Source organism: Nuphar pumila, chromosome 7 (assembly GCF_984573655.1).
Source record: "Nuphar pumila chromosome 7, dmNupPumi1.hap1.1, whole genome shotgun sequence".
NCBI classification, from domain to species: domain Eukaryota; kingdom Viridiplantae; phylum Streptophyta; class Magnoliopsida; order Nymphaeales; family Nymphaeaceae; genus Nuphar; species Nuphar pumila.
Genome location: NC_143255.1, coordinates 45998838 through 46018047, shown reverse-complemented (window position 1 = coordinate 46018047; position 19210 = coordinate 45998838). Strand labels below are relative to the sequence as shown.

Sequence of the window (19210 nt, the reverse complement as noted above, 5' to 3'; positions counted from 1 at the left end):
CGATTAGAAGCTGGGTACAACCCAAATAGTCCAATTAATATATAGAACGAGTTTGGTTTGTAAAATTTCACACCAGACTTGGGTCCGACTCTAGTTTCAAAGAAGATTCGTAAATTTTCAATGTAAAAAAGATAAAAAATATTATCTTATCGGGTATGGTTTGGGTCTGGTTCATGTAATCTATATAGGATCTGAGTATGGTTTCTCTTATGATGGGCTAGATTGGGCCCAGATCTGGACTCAGTATTATTGTCTCAAATCAGGTTCAAGTGTGGTTTCACTTGGATCTGAACCAAACCCAACCCGTTGACACTCCTAAGCGTAGAGTGGGTTTCCACGGAAATTCACGATGCCACATCCATTTTCATGGGCCCCACAACCTGTTAGGACATGGGATTCTCTTCCAGCAAAGAAAGAGGCTCTTGTTTCAATGGAAGCCCTGCCTTTTCAGTGGAAACCAAGTTCGACGGGTGTGGGTCGGACTTAGTTTTTATGGAGAGACTCTGCGCTTGAGGCCCTTTTTTGGCATTGCCTTAAGGAGGTATTTGCATGTCACAAAAAATGAACATTTTTTAGCGAAAAAACATCAACGGACTAGCATTTCTGCAGGGACCAAAATTTCGAAACAAACATGGGAGCATGAATTTACTTGGATGGATGTGCCAAAATGCAATCTGGACCCCTCTTTTCTACGGCAAACGATTCCCTTCCAATTCTGCTGCAGTGGAATCCATGAAAGGGGATGCCAAGACACCCCCATTCATCGACATGCAAAGGCACCCTAAATGTTACGGGCTAAAATTTCAAGACCAACTTTTTCGCCTTTCAAGCCAAGGAACACTTGTACGACACTAGGCCTTGCGGCTTAGTCAGCCTCACAACACATGTTTCCCACACGTAATCTTCTTACCTAACAAAACTTTCATTTAGCAAACTTTTTTTCTTTTAAGAAATCCTTTCGACATAATGGTCGAGCATCTGATAGCCACTTACGTGTATAATCGTTCTATACCGGCTAGCACCTCCAACCAAATGACCAAACATATTTTGCTGCTCATACAAGCAAGTGTATGTTGTCATAGGCCAAAACATGCCTATGCGACATTACCAACTTAACCAACATTCAATGCGGGTCATAAGAAGTATGGCGCATCCCCAAAGCCTTTATCGATGTTTGTCAAGCCTTCAAGTATCATTACAAGTCACTTTTCTTTAATTTCAGTCACCCAAGCCAACAACGCATGGATGCCTTAGTTATGAAGTGTATTGCGACTCCATATGCACATCATGACAAAACCTCGCTATCAAAGTGATTAATTTTTTTGACTCTTAGTCTAAAGACCAATTGATGATTAACACCATAGTGAAAAGTATCATCCAAACTCATTCGTTGGTGCCTAGGCATTCACTCGCCTAGTCCCGAGTCACCATACTCAGTTAAAATCACTTAATATGATTTCTGTAGAAATTAACCCTAATCCACATGCACTTCTGTGCGTTCAACCACTACAGATGAAAACTTATACGTCAATAAGTCCTTAACCAAATCTCTAAAAGCAATATCCTCCTATCCATTGGCATTATCAAACAATGCTTCACATTTGTGTCATCATACAACGATATACCGTTGCCTATCGCGTGTCACCGATCAAGCCAATGCATATGGCGTGTTCCAATACTGATATGCCCTGTTCCGAAAGATCAACCGGGGAATATCTAAACAGCAAGCAGATGTCCGAACAAGTCCGAGCTACTACCATTCAAAACTATGTAAGAAACATGGCCAATGTTTTAACGATATCGCACTTTAACCTTGATAGTATCCCGTTACTAACCCGATATTATCCCATCAATCGGACCTTTAAAGTTTATGATATTCTTGTATTTCACTTTTAGGGTGTTTCTCTCTCTCTCTCTCTCTCTCTCGATCTCTCTCGAGGATCAATGGCCCCCGAACCCAACCAGAGCGTCAATGCTGATCAGGCGTCTGTTAAGGTGCCGTCTAAGGACCCCAAGAAGAAGAAGGAAGAGAAGAAGGAGGAAGATTTGGTAAAGGAAAAGAAGAAACCCTAGTGAACAATTGCTGCTTCCCCAAAAGATTTGATTTCTTTCCATTTATTTGTATCGATTCGATCGATTTCCAATTGATTGTGGGTCGTTGTTGATTTTGTTTCTGTTTTCACGTTCCATCGACAGTCCGATGAGGATTTGGCTCTGAAGCAGCAGCTCGAGCTCTACGTAGAAAGGGTTCAGGATTCTGACCCTGGCGTGCAGAAGCTTGCCCTGGAGAGTATGAGGTATGAGGATGATTTTTGGGAGTAATTCTAGTTTTTTCTCTTATTGCCCTTTCTGATTTTCTTGGGTTGAGTTTTGCATTTTTTTGAGATTGGTGGTTGGGTTTGTGTTGAGGTTTAGTTCTTGGTGTTGCTTGTTTGGTGGTGTTCGGATAATGCGAGTTTTTTTTCCTGTTGGTGGTTGCCGTTCATTGAGGAAAAAAAGGTGGGAATTTATTCATTACCGCTGTTTTGCATTGTTGAGAGAAGATATGATTTGCTTCAGTGGAGATTTTCGTTTAAGGGTTTTCTGTTTGGAGTTTTTGATTTGTTTTCGTGTCGTTGTGTTGTATGCAAGATATGTGCTTGTTCCACGGTGTTCATGGAGGCAATTCTGATAGAATATTAGAAACAGGACGGTGCTGCCTTTTGTTTTATAATAAACTGCCCTTTAGTATCCGTAGTTCAATGGTTGTTTCCTTGGTTTCTTAAAGGCATAAATTGCATAACCCCGATCCATTTCTCAAACTTGTCCTAATGTATGTAGATCCAATAGCTTAAATTGTTGCCATATTTTTGTTGGAAAAAATTGCTTCTCTCTCTCTCTATATATATATATATATCAACCTATCCATCGTCCACAGGTGAATGCCTTTGATTTTCTGACCTAGCGTCTTACACCTAGTTCAATCAAACCAAAGCAAGACTGCTTACCCTGGAACCTATTCCATGTCCTCACAAGTGCTGAAACTTATCCATGAATCACCATTATCTATGTTCGTGATCCTAAATCCAACCAAATCAGTGCAAAGAACAAGGCAAGTCCCACCGAAGTACACTTATCCACTGACCTTCCCACATGTTGTCTTGATCTTATTTTCTCTCAACAGTTTGCCATGTTTGATGGGTTACAATGCGTGAGAATCAATAAGCTACATTCTTCAAAATCACCCACATAGCCCACAACCATTATTATGGTCATAATTACAACATTAGTTGGTAATGTTTCATAAGAAGATGGAAATGGAAACCATACACGATGTTCATAATTCTTGTCCATTATCGGCTTCACAGAGAATGAAAAAGGTATTCTTGATTGATAACTGTCATAGTTAGCTAAAAATGAAAGCATCACCAGCAAGATACCATCAGAAAGTTCATGTTTCCCTATACAACCCCCACGTAACTCTTGAGCAAGTGTTTGCATTAAGATTCCTGCACCTTTACCAATTACAATCTCAGCAACACTGGAGAAGCAGCCTATGCTAGATATGTGGCTCAGAGCATGCTTCTGTTCCACACACAGTGCAATCACTAGCCATAAGAGCATGATAGTGAACGAGCAAAGTGCTACACCACATCAATCTAGACTATGTTTTTCACATTTTCTGTTCAGGATGGGTCAATTAAAGTACTTGTATAAAGTGCATCTGACCTAAATTACGGTTGAGGTGCTAGGTAGGTTACAAACGGGTCGGATTCAGGAAGGGGAATTTACAAAATGTGTGTCCCAGATCCAAACTGATCCGACTCCCCAGTGTATATTGGGATCTGAAATCCGAACCGTTGCATCCCTAATCCTAGGTTATTGCTGGTGTCCTGTAATGGATCTGCTGTGCTGCTTCAACTTGAGGAGTGGCCCAACCGATCAATTCCTAAGACTGGAATATGTGTAAGTCTTAATCTGGTTGATTTTGCTGATGTCACCAGTAGTATGGATCCATTTTACTTTATGTGCAGTCTTACCAAGCATCTCTGCATCCTTAATCCATGTCTATATCACATCGGTAGTAGCTGGCCTTTGCTCAAGGTTGATAGCAGCAGTTTTGGTAACTAGTTGGTTCATCTTGTTGTTTTTAATCGTTTTGCTGTCATGTTTTGGTTTAAAATAATCATGACCATTTTTTATGTTATGTCATGTCTTACTTTAGTGGTACCAGCTTCCCAATAAATGACTGTTGCTTCCTGACTGAGTTCACTATTACCTGTGTTGCTTGCAGGCAAGAAATCCGTACATCAACAAGTTCCATGACCTCGGTCCCTAAGCCTTTAAAATTTCTTCGTTCTCATTATGGGACACTAAAAGCCTACTATGAGACCATGACAGATACAGATCTCAAGGTAGACAGTATCATTTTGTCCATATCAAAACTTTATATTTATGTAGAACATAGTCTGATTTTGTCCATATTAACACTTTGTAGTGGACAGTACATGCACTCACTTTCTTGTCTTCATTTGCAGAAATATCTTGCGGATATACTTTCTGTTTTGGCCTTGACTATGTCTGCTGAAGGAGAACGGGTAACTGCAGTTATTGCTGAATTTTGTGTTTGTCTGTCACTAGATTGAATGATCTCATGGATAGCTGTATTTATCTTAAGGAGCATTTTTCTAGTGAAATTCTTTTTTCATGCAAGTTCAATAACCATCCTGTCACTCTTCCATTTACATAAAAAAACTTGACATGATGTCCATGCACTTTCATCACATCATGTGATTTTCAAAAGATATCTGAATGGGCTTAGGAGTTCATTGAACAGAGTTCATACTATTAGTTTATTTTTTATGCTTACATAAATTTTCTGTCTGATTTAGTTGTTGATGGTGCTGCCATTCATTCCTTCATGTTATGTTGAAATTTAACATACCACACCACTATCTTAGTTAGTTTCTTGTTTTTGTCTTTTTCAATTCCCTTGTTTTAATTGTTCTCTCCAATATATTGGTTCCATTGATTCCTTTGGGTTTTCCCAGGAAAGCTTAAAATATAGGCTGTTGGGGTCAGAGGGTGATATTGGTTCGTGGGGGCATGAATATGTAAGGTACACATATCAACACACAACAAGTGTGTTTGTTATTGATACTGAAACCAATTAGACAAACAAACTATTCTTTGTTTTTATTAAGTAGGAATTAGAATATTTTCTCATGTTGTTTTATGGGTTAGGAACCTAGCTGGAGAAATCTCACAGGAGTTCACAAAGCGCCAGGTATGGTTCCATCTTTTAAACTTTTTCTAGATGACGGGCCTTTCTGCTTTCAGGCCGTATGCTTGTTGAAGATCTTCTCAAGTTTTTCTTGATTACTGATTCCTTAGTATATGTGAAGAATGAATGCTTTTCTTGTATGCCATGATATTTTGTAGGTGAAGTATTTCAGTAAGCTTGTGAAAATATGTAAGAGAAATTTAATTGTGTAATATAACTCATGGTAGCTAAGGTACCACATTGTTGTGATATCCCACCATGTCGGTGAATGCTACCATTGTTTCTATGGGTGTAGGTTGGTAGGGCTAGGTGCGGTTCAGGTTTTGACGCAAATCTGAGTCAGTTTTGGGGTTTGGACCCAAGCAGTCCAATTTGAGTTATTATCAGTCGGTTTAGAGTTTAAACTGTATGGATGTATGTCCAGTTGCATCTGTAATGGGTTCTGATCAGGTTGGACTTTTGTAATGTTGGGTGCAAACTGTTGGCACCAACCTGCCCAGTTCCATATCTGGTTGAGTCAGGTTGGACTTTTGTAATGTTGGGTGCAAACCGTTGGCACCAACCTGCCCAGTTCCATAGCATCATATTCATTCATCAAAGAATATCAAAGATTTATGCTGAAGGCAAGAAGTTATAGAAGTTACCCTAATTTGCTTCCCCCAAGAGCTCTTTATATCTATGTAACTTGATTTTAGGGCAGCTAGGTTAATCCTCCAAATCTTCTGTTCCTTAAATGAGAAAAAACACTTTTGACAAAATCATGGGTTCTAAAGATCTGGAGTCAGGTTCCTTCCTATATTATACAAGTCTTGGACCTTAGTAGTTAAAAGTGTTAGGTAGTGCCCATAGTTACCTATATCATTCAGGGTAATTTCTTGGTGATGGTTTTTCTTGGAGAGATTTTCAAAAGTTTGTATTTCTGTGGGAAATTTCAGTTAGGAGTTCAAAAAATTGAACAAAATACAAATAATAATAAAAAGATAAGAAAATAATAAGTTTTGCATTATTTTTCTTCCAAAAATATAGAGAAACAAGTTTTAAAAGGTTTTAAAAATATAAAAGAAACAAAAAATAGTAAATGCAAACTTAAAATATTAAAAAAGAGTTTTTCGCAAAAATACCATGATATTTTGAAAATATCGCAAGATATTCCAGATATTATCAGCTGCTTTGAAATAGCGGATATTAAAGTGATATTTTCAAAATATTACTGATGTAGGTGACACTGGTGGTGCCTAGGTTTGACCCCTCTAGGTGCTAGGCAAAGCTTTGTCAGGTGCCTAGGCACTATGTCACATGGATACGGATGCAGGAGTGAGATACAATGCAGATACACGGGTACAATACGATAATTATAAAAAATTAACACACATGTATACGGCTGTACACACACTTAAATGTATGTATGTGTGTATGAAACGATTCTAAATCACTGTAGTTAAGAATATAAAATAATAAAATTAAGTTAAAATTAAAATGTAATGAAATTGATGACAAATTTTCAAAGGAAAAACTCTAGTAAATATGAAATAAGTAAATAAGATTATAAAAGAAAATAGATAAAGCTAATGACATAATGTTGACTGTGTGAAATGGGTTTGATTATGTGAAGTGTCATGTTGTGTCTGTGAAGTATCCAAGTGTCGTGTTGTGTCGACAAAGATGCACATGATAAGTGAAGTGTCCATGTGACGTAGCCTAGGCATCAGTTAGTAACCCACAAAAAATATAATTATTTAAAATAAAAATATAAAAAATCTTAAAATAAGAAAAAACTTAAATGTTTCAAAATGCACAATCAAAACATGATTGCAATGTTTTAAACATTTAAGAAAAAAATATTAAATGCCAACCTTTTCATATGAAGGTCGCTATTCTTGTGATTGAAATATCAAATGTTGATGATTAAAGGATTCATCCAATACCGGTCCTTGTTAAGCAGGTTGAGGAAGCTCCAATAGATGATCTGATGGAACTGGTTCAACAAATAGTGGCTTTTCATGTGAAGGTATTGTTATCTTAATGATTATATTGTACTGTATGAAGGAGATTTGCACCTTTTATACTTTATGATTTATCTGTAACCATGGATGTTTTCAGTGTAACTTTGACATAGGTACATTACATTCATCACATATACATGTGATTAGTATTTCTTGTGTCCAGCATATCTTGCTTGATTCTTGTATATTCTCTTCTTTTGAACATGATGCAGCACAATGCAGAACCCGAAGCTGTTGATCTTTTAATGGAGGTATCCTTTCTGGCATGTTTCCTATTTGCTTTCTTGATGACTGGGGCTTTGAAATGTTACTAACGTAGACATTCATGCCTCCAGGTTGAAGACCTAGATTTGTTAGTTGAACATATTGACTCAACAAACTACAAAAGAACATGCTTGTACCTTACAAGCTTTGCTAGGTGTGTGCTTATCCTATTATTATTTTCAAGGTTGTCTTTCCATATTTTGGTACTGTTGTTAGTAATCTTCTCAGCAAACAGTGAGATTGACTTTTTCCATATTTCTTGATTTTTTCACATATGAAGTTTTGCTTCTTGAGGTTGATTTGGGTGCACATGTATAATATTCTTGGATGAATTTTGGTCACTTGGTGTTGAAGACACCGTATATCTGCCTTACGGCCATCCGTTCCTCAAAGTTGTCTATCCTATTGTATAATTGAATACTTTGTAATATCTTTATTGTCTTTCTTGAGATGGATTCTCCAGATATTGTCCTGGTCGGTTTACAGTATATTTGTTTATTAGCCAATTGGAAGTTCAACCATCAGAACAATCAATTTTGCACTAAAATCTAGTTTTGGTGTGACATAGTCGCATGCACAGGTTCAGCATGAACATGTTTGGATGATGGCAGGTGACCTTGCTTCGAGTGCTGTGCAGCAGCCTTTGAGAAATACAGGACTAATCCAAATTTTTTTCAAGCTATTGTCAACAGGGGTTATTGCTTCATGTTGTACCAGTATTAAACGTTGGGAGTAACTCAGCTTTTTCAATTAACTATTGAAATTAAATACTGCAATGTTTCATATACATGACTATTCTGTCAGGGCATATGAGTTAGGAGCAGCAAAACCTTCCAAATGGGCGTGATAGCTTGAATGTATGTTTAGAGAGGTGCATAATTTGCAATCAAGATTTTAGTACTGCTAACCATGTCAACTAGACATGCCCAAACGTGAAAATGCTGCTTCTGCACTTATTGCCGTCACTCTTAAGTGTTGACTGCACCAACATCTGGCGGATGCTATCCCACTAAAGGAGGCAATATAGTCTATTTATTGGTACATAATGGCTTTCTCATTCAAAGAAAATATTACTTCTGTTAGAATGTGAATAATCAATTTATGTCCCATGGCCATGAATGCGAGTAACTTATTGCACTTTAACATGACTCCTAATCTTGGTATCAGATCTATGTTTTTGGATCTTGAACCATGTTTTCAGATCTACACTAACATTTGTTTTCAGAATTTTTCTATAGGATTGATATTGTAAACATGGTTTTTTTTCTCTTCCCTTTGAAATAATAGATTGGAAATGTAGACTTGTTTGGTGTCCTTATGGTTCAGTTAGCATGTAAATGGTGATATTATTCTGTATTGTTATTTGTATCATAGTTGGCAAACCTATGACTCAGGCTTGGATCGCCCGACCCTTGACTTGCAGGTCAGCGGGTAGACTCGGACGGGTTAGGACCTAGTCTTTTTTAGTCTTTTTTAAATAATACTTTAAATATTGAATATAACACTATGTTTTCTACATTGTGAATACAAATAATCAAACTCCAAGCTACAAATTCACTAAATCAAAGCATCAAAGAACAAAAACTACAAAATATCTGCATAAAAAATAAATAAGCTGTGCATCGTGCATTGCCTCTCAGAGGATCTCCTTGCAGAGAGAGACAAAGAGCGAGAGCGAGCATTGACTTGCCTCTCAGATGCTCGCCTCACAGAGAGAGAGAGAGAGAGAGAGAGAGAGAGAGAGAGAGAGAGAGAGAGAGAGAGAGAGAGAGAGCATTGGCTCGCCTCTCAGCCTCTGAGAGGTTCGATGCTCGCCTGTCTGGAAGATGGAGGGGAGGGGAGGGGAAGAAGCTTCTCCGGAAAATGGGGAAGGGGAAGAGTTGGTCGACCCCCCTTTTATACATTTTTAACATTAAAACTGCTTTATCTCGGGATGAACCAGTATGAATACCGGTTCAACATGTATCAGTCCTGAATCATCTGATTCAGGACTGACTCGGCGAGTTGCCGAGTCGGGCGATTCCTAGCCAATCCACAGCTGAACCTGGCTAAAACAGGTTTGGGCTGGATTGGTGGCCCAGTCACTAGCCGATCCGATCCGACTTGGATGATTCCCGAGTCAGATCGCTGGGTTTTCCAGCTATGATTTGTATACATTCTCCACACTCCTAGTTTCTGCTTTGCATGTTGTGTTCAATCCATCAGTATCCGACTCTGGAGATGCCATTGCAGTGTTAAATAGTATTCTCAATAACAAATAGTTCATTACCATGATGCTGAAGGTTGCTGCTTTCACAATTCAGTTTACAACCGTGAATTCTTATGCAACTGTTTTACAGTTACTTGCCAGGACCAGATGATACTGTAGTGCTTGACATAGCATATTCCATTTATATGAAGTTTGAAGAGTATACAAATGCGCTTCGTGTTGCACTTTGCATGGACAATTCCCAGGTGTGCTTCATGCCTCAAACTAAATGCTCATTATATTTGCTTTCAATTAGTATAATTTGAGTATTTACTGCAAATTTCTGTGTCCAGTATGTGAAGCAAACGTTCACTGCTTGTGAAGATCTTCTACAGAAGAAGCAGCTTTGTTATATCTTGGCTCGCCAGGTAGGGTGAATTTTGTATGTCTTAATTTCCCTTGAACCTTTGTTTCTCTGGAATTCTCACCCGCCCAGTTACTTAATTTTTACTAAGGTACACCATTTCAAGCCATTGTAATTACTATTATTTACTATTTTAGTTTTGCAGTATTGATCACTTTATTAATATTACAAGATCACAACTATGTGCACTTTATGACAGTTGATTGTTGAATTTGATAGGTTATACATCCTAGTGACTAGTTGATTGTGATACTTCACACTGCAGTTTAGTGGCGTGAAAATATGATGAATCTGTTTCTATAATGTATATTTGTAATACTCAGACATCAGTAACTTAATTCATTTTTTCCAGTTATTCAACTGCTTTCTGCCCTCATCACGAAACCACTTTTATGAAATCATGATTCACTGATGACGCTTATGTAAGCATTCTATTTCTGTGTAATTATCATGACCTTTGGTAACGTGTGTTGAACATTTGAATAATTGTCTAATTTAAGGGAAGATTTTGCATGTTTATCATGTCTTGATGGATCTTACTTGTAGAAGTTTAGTCCAGTTGGGATGAAAACTAGCATTAGTTAATAAAATTTTATCAATGATCTATAATAGACTGAACATAGGATTCATCATTTCACTCCTTTTCTGTCTTTATGAGGCACATCTTATTGACTATGACTTATTCTGTACCATATAGAAAATTCTCTCATAAGATGAACCATTATAACAGTGTCTAAAAGAAAATCACTTTTATAATGATTTCAAAACCTTTGGAGGGTTTCAAAATTCATCTTTCCTTCATTGAAACTCTTTGCAGTGTTTCCCTGGAGTTATTTTTGATGTTTGTGCCCTAGTATTAACATTTGATGTTTCTGTCAGTCATTATCTGGTGAACCAATACCAACTAAAGGTGCCATTGCACTTCTGAGCTCCCATAAAATGTGCCTTTTGTTCTCCCCTGAAACAAAAAGTGCTTTTCTGCAGCCCATATGTTTTTCCTACTTATGGAGAAAAAAGTTTCTTAATTGTTATGACATGCCTAGGACAATCATCAGTACTTCATATCGTCTTTTTCCTTCCACACCGCCTCCCTCCTCTTTACTCCCTTAAAGCAAGGATTGTCATATTCTAGAGTTCGACAGAAATAATTCAAAGTAGCTTTTAATATAAGTACTGGCACACTGCTGGCACATATTAGTGATTTCAGAGAGTTGAAATAGTCAAAATATATCCTTCTGAGAAAAGCTTCTCTAGGATTATATGTTTGCTAGCAGCTTTCACTGTTGAGCCCTTACGTTGCACTTTAGATGCTAGTGCTTTTTCCTTTTTGTCCTTAGAAAATCTGTTCAGTTTTCATCTCTTACTATAAGCAATGACTTCATCTGTTTATTTTCTTGCTTATCTATTCTTGCTTTCATCTTTTACTATAAGCATTTGCTCTCCTTTCTTCTGGCTTTGTTCTTTTCATTAGAAAGATATTTCCTATGAACAGTGTGATTATATTTCAGGGTGTGACATTGGAGCTTGATGATGAGATGCTCTCTGGACATGAAGACCAGAGGGATTTATTGCAGGAAATTATCAATAATGAAAAATTAAGTGAAGGATATCTTGCACTTGCTCGAGATATTGAGGTGATGGAGCCCAAATCTCCTGAGGACATCTACAAGGTAATTTATGATTTTATGTGCAATGTTGATGAAGATATTACATACAAGCCCCTGCACAGCTAAAGAGAAAGATTGGAGTGTTTTTATCAACGTGATCTTATCATGAAGCTATAACATGTATGCTATGAATGTTTAACCAATTGCACATTGTTTTCATTTAAAGGAAATGTTTCAATGATTATCCACTGTCTGAATAGTCAGTCATTTCAGGCATATATGTCCCAATTCCTTGGTCCCAGGTGTAATCCAGTATTGCATTTGTAGATATGATGGAAGATCTATTCTTTTCCCTGGAAGGTCTAACCTATAATTCTATTTCATATTTTTCTTGTTGCTATATGTTTATTTGTAAACTAGTACCTTTATAATTTTTAGTCCCAATGTCTGATTTTCTTGTTAACCAGAATTCACCAACTTGGATCATGAACATTGGACAAAGTTGTTATCAACAGTTACCTGGAATAATTAAAAGGTTTAAAATACAATTCAAATGCACAATTTGTTCTTCTTGCGGATGTTTCATACTTTAGGCACACAGAATTTAACCCAATGAAGCATGAATTACATTGTTGGTAGCATGTAAGCTGATTAAGCTTGCAATTCTGAATCTATAATGGATCACACTAATTACTTTCCTTGCATTAAAGAACTTGTATTTAGCAGGTGCCTTCTAAATAATTTCTTCTGTTAAACTCTTCCAACCTGAAGTCCCGGACGCCCTGTTCCGAGTTGCTTGTTCCTATACCTGGGTCTTCCAATCTGCTTTTGCTCTGTTAGCTTCCAGCTATTGGATAGAAAGGTTCATGGCAATGCTGAAAGACTCAAATATGTGGTCTCCTGAAAACTATGTAGTCAAAAGCACTAGGCGGCGCCTAGTCGGTGGACCCCTAAAAAGACTAGTCAGAGACTAGGCGGACTGGGCAGACTAGTCAGTACCTTAATTAAAAAAATAAAAATTATAAAAAAAAATATGCAAATGAATTGCTAAAATTAGTATCCAACATGTATGCAACATAAAATCAATCACCAATAAGAAAAAGATAAAAAGCCTGCTCAAATATTAAAAACAATTGAATAAGCAAAACAAGCAACTATCAACAAATACCAAATAATTTAAAATAAAGTGCTAAAACTAACAATGACCATGTATCCAACATAAAATTAATCAACAAGACAACAACAAATTCACAAAGCATAATATATTGCTATGGTCAAGTATAGTAAACATGTTAATGATGCTATCATACAAAACCTGCCCAAATATTATTAAGACCAACAACAAAGATGTATCAAACATAAAACTAATCAACAAATGCACAATGTACTAAATACCTCTACCGTGATGCATAGCTGCATAGTAAACCTGTTATACTACAAAACCTGCCCAAAAATTAAGAGGCGGAGGAACGGTGTGGAGAAGAAGAGTCGGCAATGGCGGTGTCGTGAGAGCGATGGCGGTGTAGTGAGGGCGATGGCGGTGCATGTGAGGGCGACGACAAAGGTCGGACGAGCTTGCGGTTGCGAGAGTGAGCGAGAGGAGAGATCGAGAGAGCAGAGGGGCGAGAGAGGCGGGATCAACAGAGCAAAGGGAGAGAGATTGAGAGAGCAGAATGCAGAAGAAAAAGAGGGGAATAAAACCCTCCCCCCCTCTCGTGTTTTAATGTTTTAAAACAAATGACTTTCTTGCCCTCGTGCCTAGGCGCCTAGTCGGCGTTTTTGACTACATAGCCTGAAAATTGACAAAATTAACCAAAGGAGGTATGTTTAAGTCAAAAAATGGAAGAATGCATGTGACATTCCTGAATAATTGATAAGCTAAAAACCAATCCTGGAAATGTTGATGTCTATGTCACATGGATACTCCATTTTAGTTACCATCATGTATCCCTTTAGATATTATTTATATTGGAAACTTCATAAAAATGGTTATATCCCCGTATCCATGGCCATATCCATGTGACCTAGGCTGATGCATGTATTGGTGCCACAAAGTGTCAGACATACATTGCTGGCCAGTAAGAGTGCTCAGGTAATGGATACTGACTGACTTGCTTTAGGATTAGTGTCTTAGATACTGCATTAATCCATTCAAAGACAACACATGAACATAGTTAAATAACCACCTTTTTGTTTTTTCCGTTAAGAGACCTAAAGCTAGATATAGTATGGATTCTAACCCTTTGTTGGACGGGCTTTGACAGGCACATTTGATTGATGGGCGAGCTAGTGCAGGAGCTAGCGTTGATTCTGCTAGACAAAATTTGGCAGCTACATTTGTTAATGCATTTGTGAATGCAGGATTTGGTCAGGTATAGTCTGCAATTTTATTTTGGGTGCATTCTTCGTTGGTTGTCTAATATTTAAACTTTATATTCACTAATTTTCCTCAATACAGGATAAGCTGATAACTGTACCATCCGAATCTTCAAGCGGTGGATCTTCAGGAAGTTGGCTTTTCAAAAACAAGGAACATGGAAAAGCCAGTGCTGCAGCGAGTTTGGTATAAGTTTTTCTGGTTTTCAGTATGATTTTTCTGGATTTTGATGTCTGATATGGAGGATTCTGGAGATGTTGATACACTTGGTAATTTGTATTAGGGAATGATACTCTTGTGGGATGTGGATACTGGGCTTGCGCAAATTGATAAATATTTCCACAGCAACGACACTCATGTGATTGCAGGAGCTCTATTAGCAGTTGGAATTGTCAACTGTGGTGTTCAAAATGAATGTGACCCTGTGAGTACAATATGTGTAATTCTTTTTTGCTTTGTTGTTGGGGACTTGAAGTAGGAACATAAACAGGTGGATTCAGTTCAGATTTAAATATCTACAATGTGACCTCATCAACTGAATACTAAACAGGTCTGAATATTAGTCAACCAAATTCAAATTCAAATAAACAATGAGAACTGGATCTGACCTGAATTTGTCTCTGCAGTCAGCTATAGTATCCAGATAGAAATCCAATTTACGTTTAATGTTGATCTTTTTCTTTCACATACTTCATCATTGCATTTGAAACTCTTGTGCCTGGTGTAGCTTTTTAAAGCTATTTCTTGTCGCTTAGATTACGGTTGATAGATCCCAAACATTCAACTTTTTATATTGCCTTGTGGGTACTACAAGGATCTGCTTAGGTATTGCTACTGACCCAAATCCACATCCTAATCTCTTTGTATTTTGATAGTAATTTCCATACCCAACCAATAAATGAATTTGATAAGCTATAAATCTCCTATACTCGTTCAGTTGGATATCCAAACCAAACGCATACTGTTTTCTGCAGGCATATGCACTATTAGCAGAATATGTAACCAAAGAAGATTCAAGCATCCGTATTGGGGCCATCATGGGTCTTGGGCTTGCCTATGTAGGATCTCAGAAGGAAGAGGTGATGGTGTTTGAATCATTTTGATCCTTTTCCTTTTGCATAGATATGAATTTTGATACCATAAGGGCATTTATTCACATCTGCAGGTTCTTCGGCTTTTGTCGCCAATTTTGACTGATTCCAAAGTACCGATTGATGTAATTGCATTTAGTGCAATTTCACTTGGGTTGATCTATGTGGGTTCGTGCAATGATGAGGTTGCTCAGTCCATTATTCTCGTGTTGATGGAACGAGAGTCTGAACTTGGTGAGCCATTAACTCGGTTTTTGTCTCTAGGGCTGGGCCTTCTCTACCTAGGAAAGCAGGTATGGAACTGATTGGTGCCTCAGGTTATCTATTGGCGAAACCATGTATCTTTTTTAATTGCTACCTTAGCCTTAAAACTTCACCATGCTGTACTAATTCTCAACCCTTATTCCTGGGTAATAATCTTGCCTTTTGGAACTTCACTTTCAATACTTTCATAGTTTTATTATTATTTTTGCCCATTCTCTTGCAAGATATAGCAACTAACCAGAACAATATATACTATCCTTTTTCTATGTGCACCTCCTAGTTTCTCTTAATGAAATTATTTTGGTGTGCGAGCTTTTTAATGATCGTATGATTCTATTTGAGTTCATCACTAAATTTGTTGCTGGAACAGGATAACATTGATGCTACTCTGGAAGTTGCAAAGACTTTGAATGAAAAAATATCCAGATATTGTCAAGTGACACTCATGTCTTGTGCCTTTGTGGGGACAGGGAATGTACTGAAGGTCTTCCCTCTTGCTAAAGTTCTTTACTGTGGGACACATATATTAACTTGTGTAAGCAGGAATAACTGTTGTCATCATGCAGGTGCAAAGTCTTCTTGGACTATGTGCAGAACATCTTGAGAAGGGTGAGACCCACCAGGGACCTGCTGTGCTTGGAATTGCTATGGTGGCAATGGCTGAAGAGTTGGGACTTGAGATGGCTATTCGATCATTGGAGCATCTGTTACAGTATGGTGAACAAAATATTCGAAGAGCAGTACCTTTGGCTCTTGGTTTGCTCTGCATGTCCAACCCTAAGGTGGTTTCTTTTGCCAATATTGTGCATCTAATAACTTTTCAACTGCATTTAGCAAAATGCCTGACTCGGTCTTGTTGGACTGTGCTAGGTTAATGTTATGGATACACTGAGCAGACTCAGCCATGATACAGATTCAGAAGTAGCTATGGTAAGCTTTCCTGATTGAACCTTGTGATTGCATGCATGTTTGTGCAAGCTTCTCTCTAATGATTTTATGTTGAATCACCTGTGGTGACACTATCATATAGCTGTACTCATTTCCATTTAATATAGCTTATGAGATGAATGACTAAAGGGTAGTTATATTGAGTTAGTTCATTTCCAAATAAGAAGCTTCAGGCAATTTTTTTGTTTATTTGTTGATTGGGTCATTTTTTTAGCTGTTGACTTGGTCTCTCGGTGACCTTATGTATGAAATCATCATTTCTTTTGTAGTTATTTGTTCATAATTCTATATACTAGTCAAATGGTGTGCGTCAATGTTATGAGTTGTCTAAATTTCTCATTTTTTCAAATTACCTTATATCTAACTACTTTGTCAATGTTACAGGCTGCCATCATATCTTTAGGTTTAATAGGTGCTGGAACTAACAATGCCCGCATTGCCGGGATGCTTCGTAACCTTTCAAGTTATTACTACAAAGAGGCTAGCCTCCTGTTCTGTGTATGCTGCTCACCTTTCTGTTTGCTTTGCAAGAGAATTTCAAACTTTAGTTGATGCTTCCATTATCACTATTATTATGGTCAAAGTTTCTTTACAGTAATATATTTTTTTTTACCATGTCTAGGTGCGCATTGCTCAAGGTCTTGTACACCTGGGGAAGGGTTTACTGACGCTTGCTCCTTACCATTCTGATCGATTTTTACTCTCTCAGTAAGCATGTCTCCTTAGTAGTCCTTGATAATTTAGAGCTTAGTTTGTAATATATTATTTTTGATAATTTGTTGAGCTCACTTTAAAAATTGGTTCCTTGTACAGCTCTGCAATTGCTGGAATAATAACTCTTCTCCATGCCTGTCTTGATATGAAATCCATGATTCTGGGGAAATACCATTATGTTCTCTATTATCTTGTTTTGGCGATGCAGGTTCAGACTACTATTTTATTCTTATTGCGACTTAATTATACTTTTTCTTTTGTTTGTTGGATGAATGGTTTTGTAGGTTGATAACCGAGATCTAAGATTTGCTTTTTGCTTATCTCTGTTTCAGCCACGAATGTTGATGACAGTTGATGAACATCTGAAGCCCCTTTCAGTGCCAGTCCGTGTGGGGCAGGCTGTTGATATAGTAGGTCAGGCAGGTCGGCCAAAGACAATTACAGGATTCCAGACACATTCAACGCCTGTACTGCTAGCTGCTGGTGACAGAGCAGAATTGGCAACAGAGAAGTAAGGATTCCGAAGCAATTTTCCTGCTTTCTGCATTGTTCAATTGTTGCCTTATTTGCTCAGATTTAAACACAAGTTTGGTATGCTTAATTATCCACTGATGATTCAAGTATCTCAAATCTGACTCTTATCTGAGGCTACTGTTGCCCCTGAGCCAAGGCTAGGCTTCATCCGCCTAGTTCTTTAATTCATAATGGACATAACGTCATCTGCAGTGGGCTATTAATCATACTGTAAGCTGCTGCTAAGTGATTATTGCTTGTATTTTTCCTACCAACGTATCTTGCAAATTGCATGCCCAGATGGTATCAGTTAATGATGAGTTAACTTTGGTTTTGCCAATGTTGCAGATCATTAAGCATTTGGTGGTTATTCTTTTGCAGGTATATTCCGCTTTCATCTGTTCTGGAAGGTTTTGTGATCTTAAAAGAGAACCCTGAATATGTTGAGCATTAACATGCATGGATTGCCAGTAGAAGCAGCATATCTCCTCAAAGACCCCTCATTAGAGCAGCATGGTGTTTGCTGACACGTCTAAGTTATGCATTCGTATGCAATGACAGTCACCTGTTTCAGGAAAAGGTGAACCCCTTGTGTGTAACCTGTGGCTGTGTTTGGATGTGGTGTGTGATCCTCACAGAAGTCTCATTGATTATACACTGTAAAATATTTTGCTTGAAGCTTTTTGTTTCAACCATAGGATCTCAAAATCCTTATATTTTTCTAGCTGTTGTAATAGCTCGTTTCTTCTCCTCTCACTTGGTTTTCCTTTGTAGCAGGAAATACTTTAGATAAAATTGTGCTAGAAGTTGTATCATTGCAAGAATTTGTTTAGGAAAAAAATACGGGCAACATCAGAACTGAGCCACAGACTGCAAGACTGGCAAGACTGAAATGAAATGCATTCAGCAAGCTGCTGAACTCTCCCTGATCCTATTCATTATGACCAGATGTACACTATGTATTTGCATTCAAGAGATCATTTTCTTACCGTTCACTCCCAATCCAAGCCTGGTTTCTTTTTATAGCCAATTAGCCATTCCTGGAGTAAACTTGCGTCTGCCTTTCTAATGGAGAAGATGCAACCCTTCCTCTCTTTGCAGACGTTCCTGAAGGTGAAGTTAGGCACGGAGTCAAATATGGTAGGTGGATGTTTAGAGTTGCACTGTTTTAACCATGAGGATATATGTTCGAATTGCATCGGGCCCAACCTCTAGTTTGTCTACATGAGGAAAATGCTTAGAAATCTGGTTCGAGTCAGGTCGTAAATAGTCATTAAGAATTATGGGCTGTGGTCGCCAGCCTACCTCCAATGCCCAGGACACCCTTCAGTCATAACCGGTACTGTCTGATGTGAAACTATATCTTTTAAATTAGCCACACCACAAAAATACTCGAAATTTACTGCCTTCCAAAATTCAGAAATTTGCTATAAGTTGAAATTAAGCATAGGTATGGAATGAGATGACATGATGGTAAAATTGCACTATAGTAACAGAGGTATCCTGGTTTGAATGCCGCAAAGGCTTGCCTGTCAAAAGAACTTGGGAGTACAG

At 37.8% G+C, this 19210-nt stretch overlaps 1 protein-coding gene across 1 annotated transcript; it reads left to right on the top strand.

Moving 5' to 3' along the window:
* Positions 1-1767: 1767 nt before the first annotated feature.
* LOC149832148 (26S proteasome non-ATPase regulatory subunit 2 homolog A-like) lies at positions 1768-18380 on the top strand. Its single transcript, XM_090014338.1, has 25 exons — positions 1768-2049; positions 2197-2297; positions 4274-4394; positions 4518-4577; positions 5031-5098; positions 5224-5266; positions 7206-7271; positions 7479-7517; positions 7602-7684; positions 9870-9984; positions 10072-10146; positions 11651-11812; positions 14014-14121; positions 14208-14312; positions 14410-14550; positions 15101-15205; positions 15292-15510; positions 15852-15965; positions 16048-16263; positions 16352-16411; positions 16814-16927; positions 17052-17137; positions 17243-17351; positions 17476-17654; positions 18038-18380. Exons 1-25 carry the CDS (start codon positions 1945-1947, stop codon positions 18108-18110), a joined length of 2667 nt encoding a protein of 888 aa, XP_089870464.1. The 5' UTR covers positions 1768-1944; the 3' UTR covers positions 18111-18380.
* Positions 18381-19210: the final 830 nt, after the last annotated feature.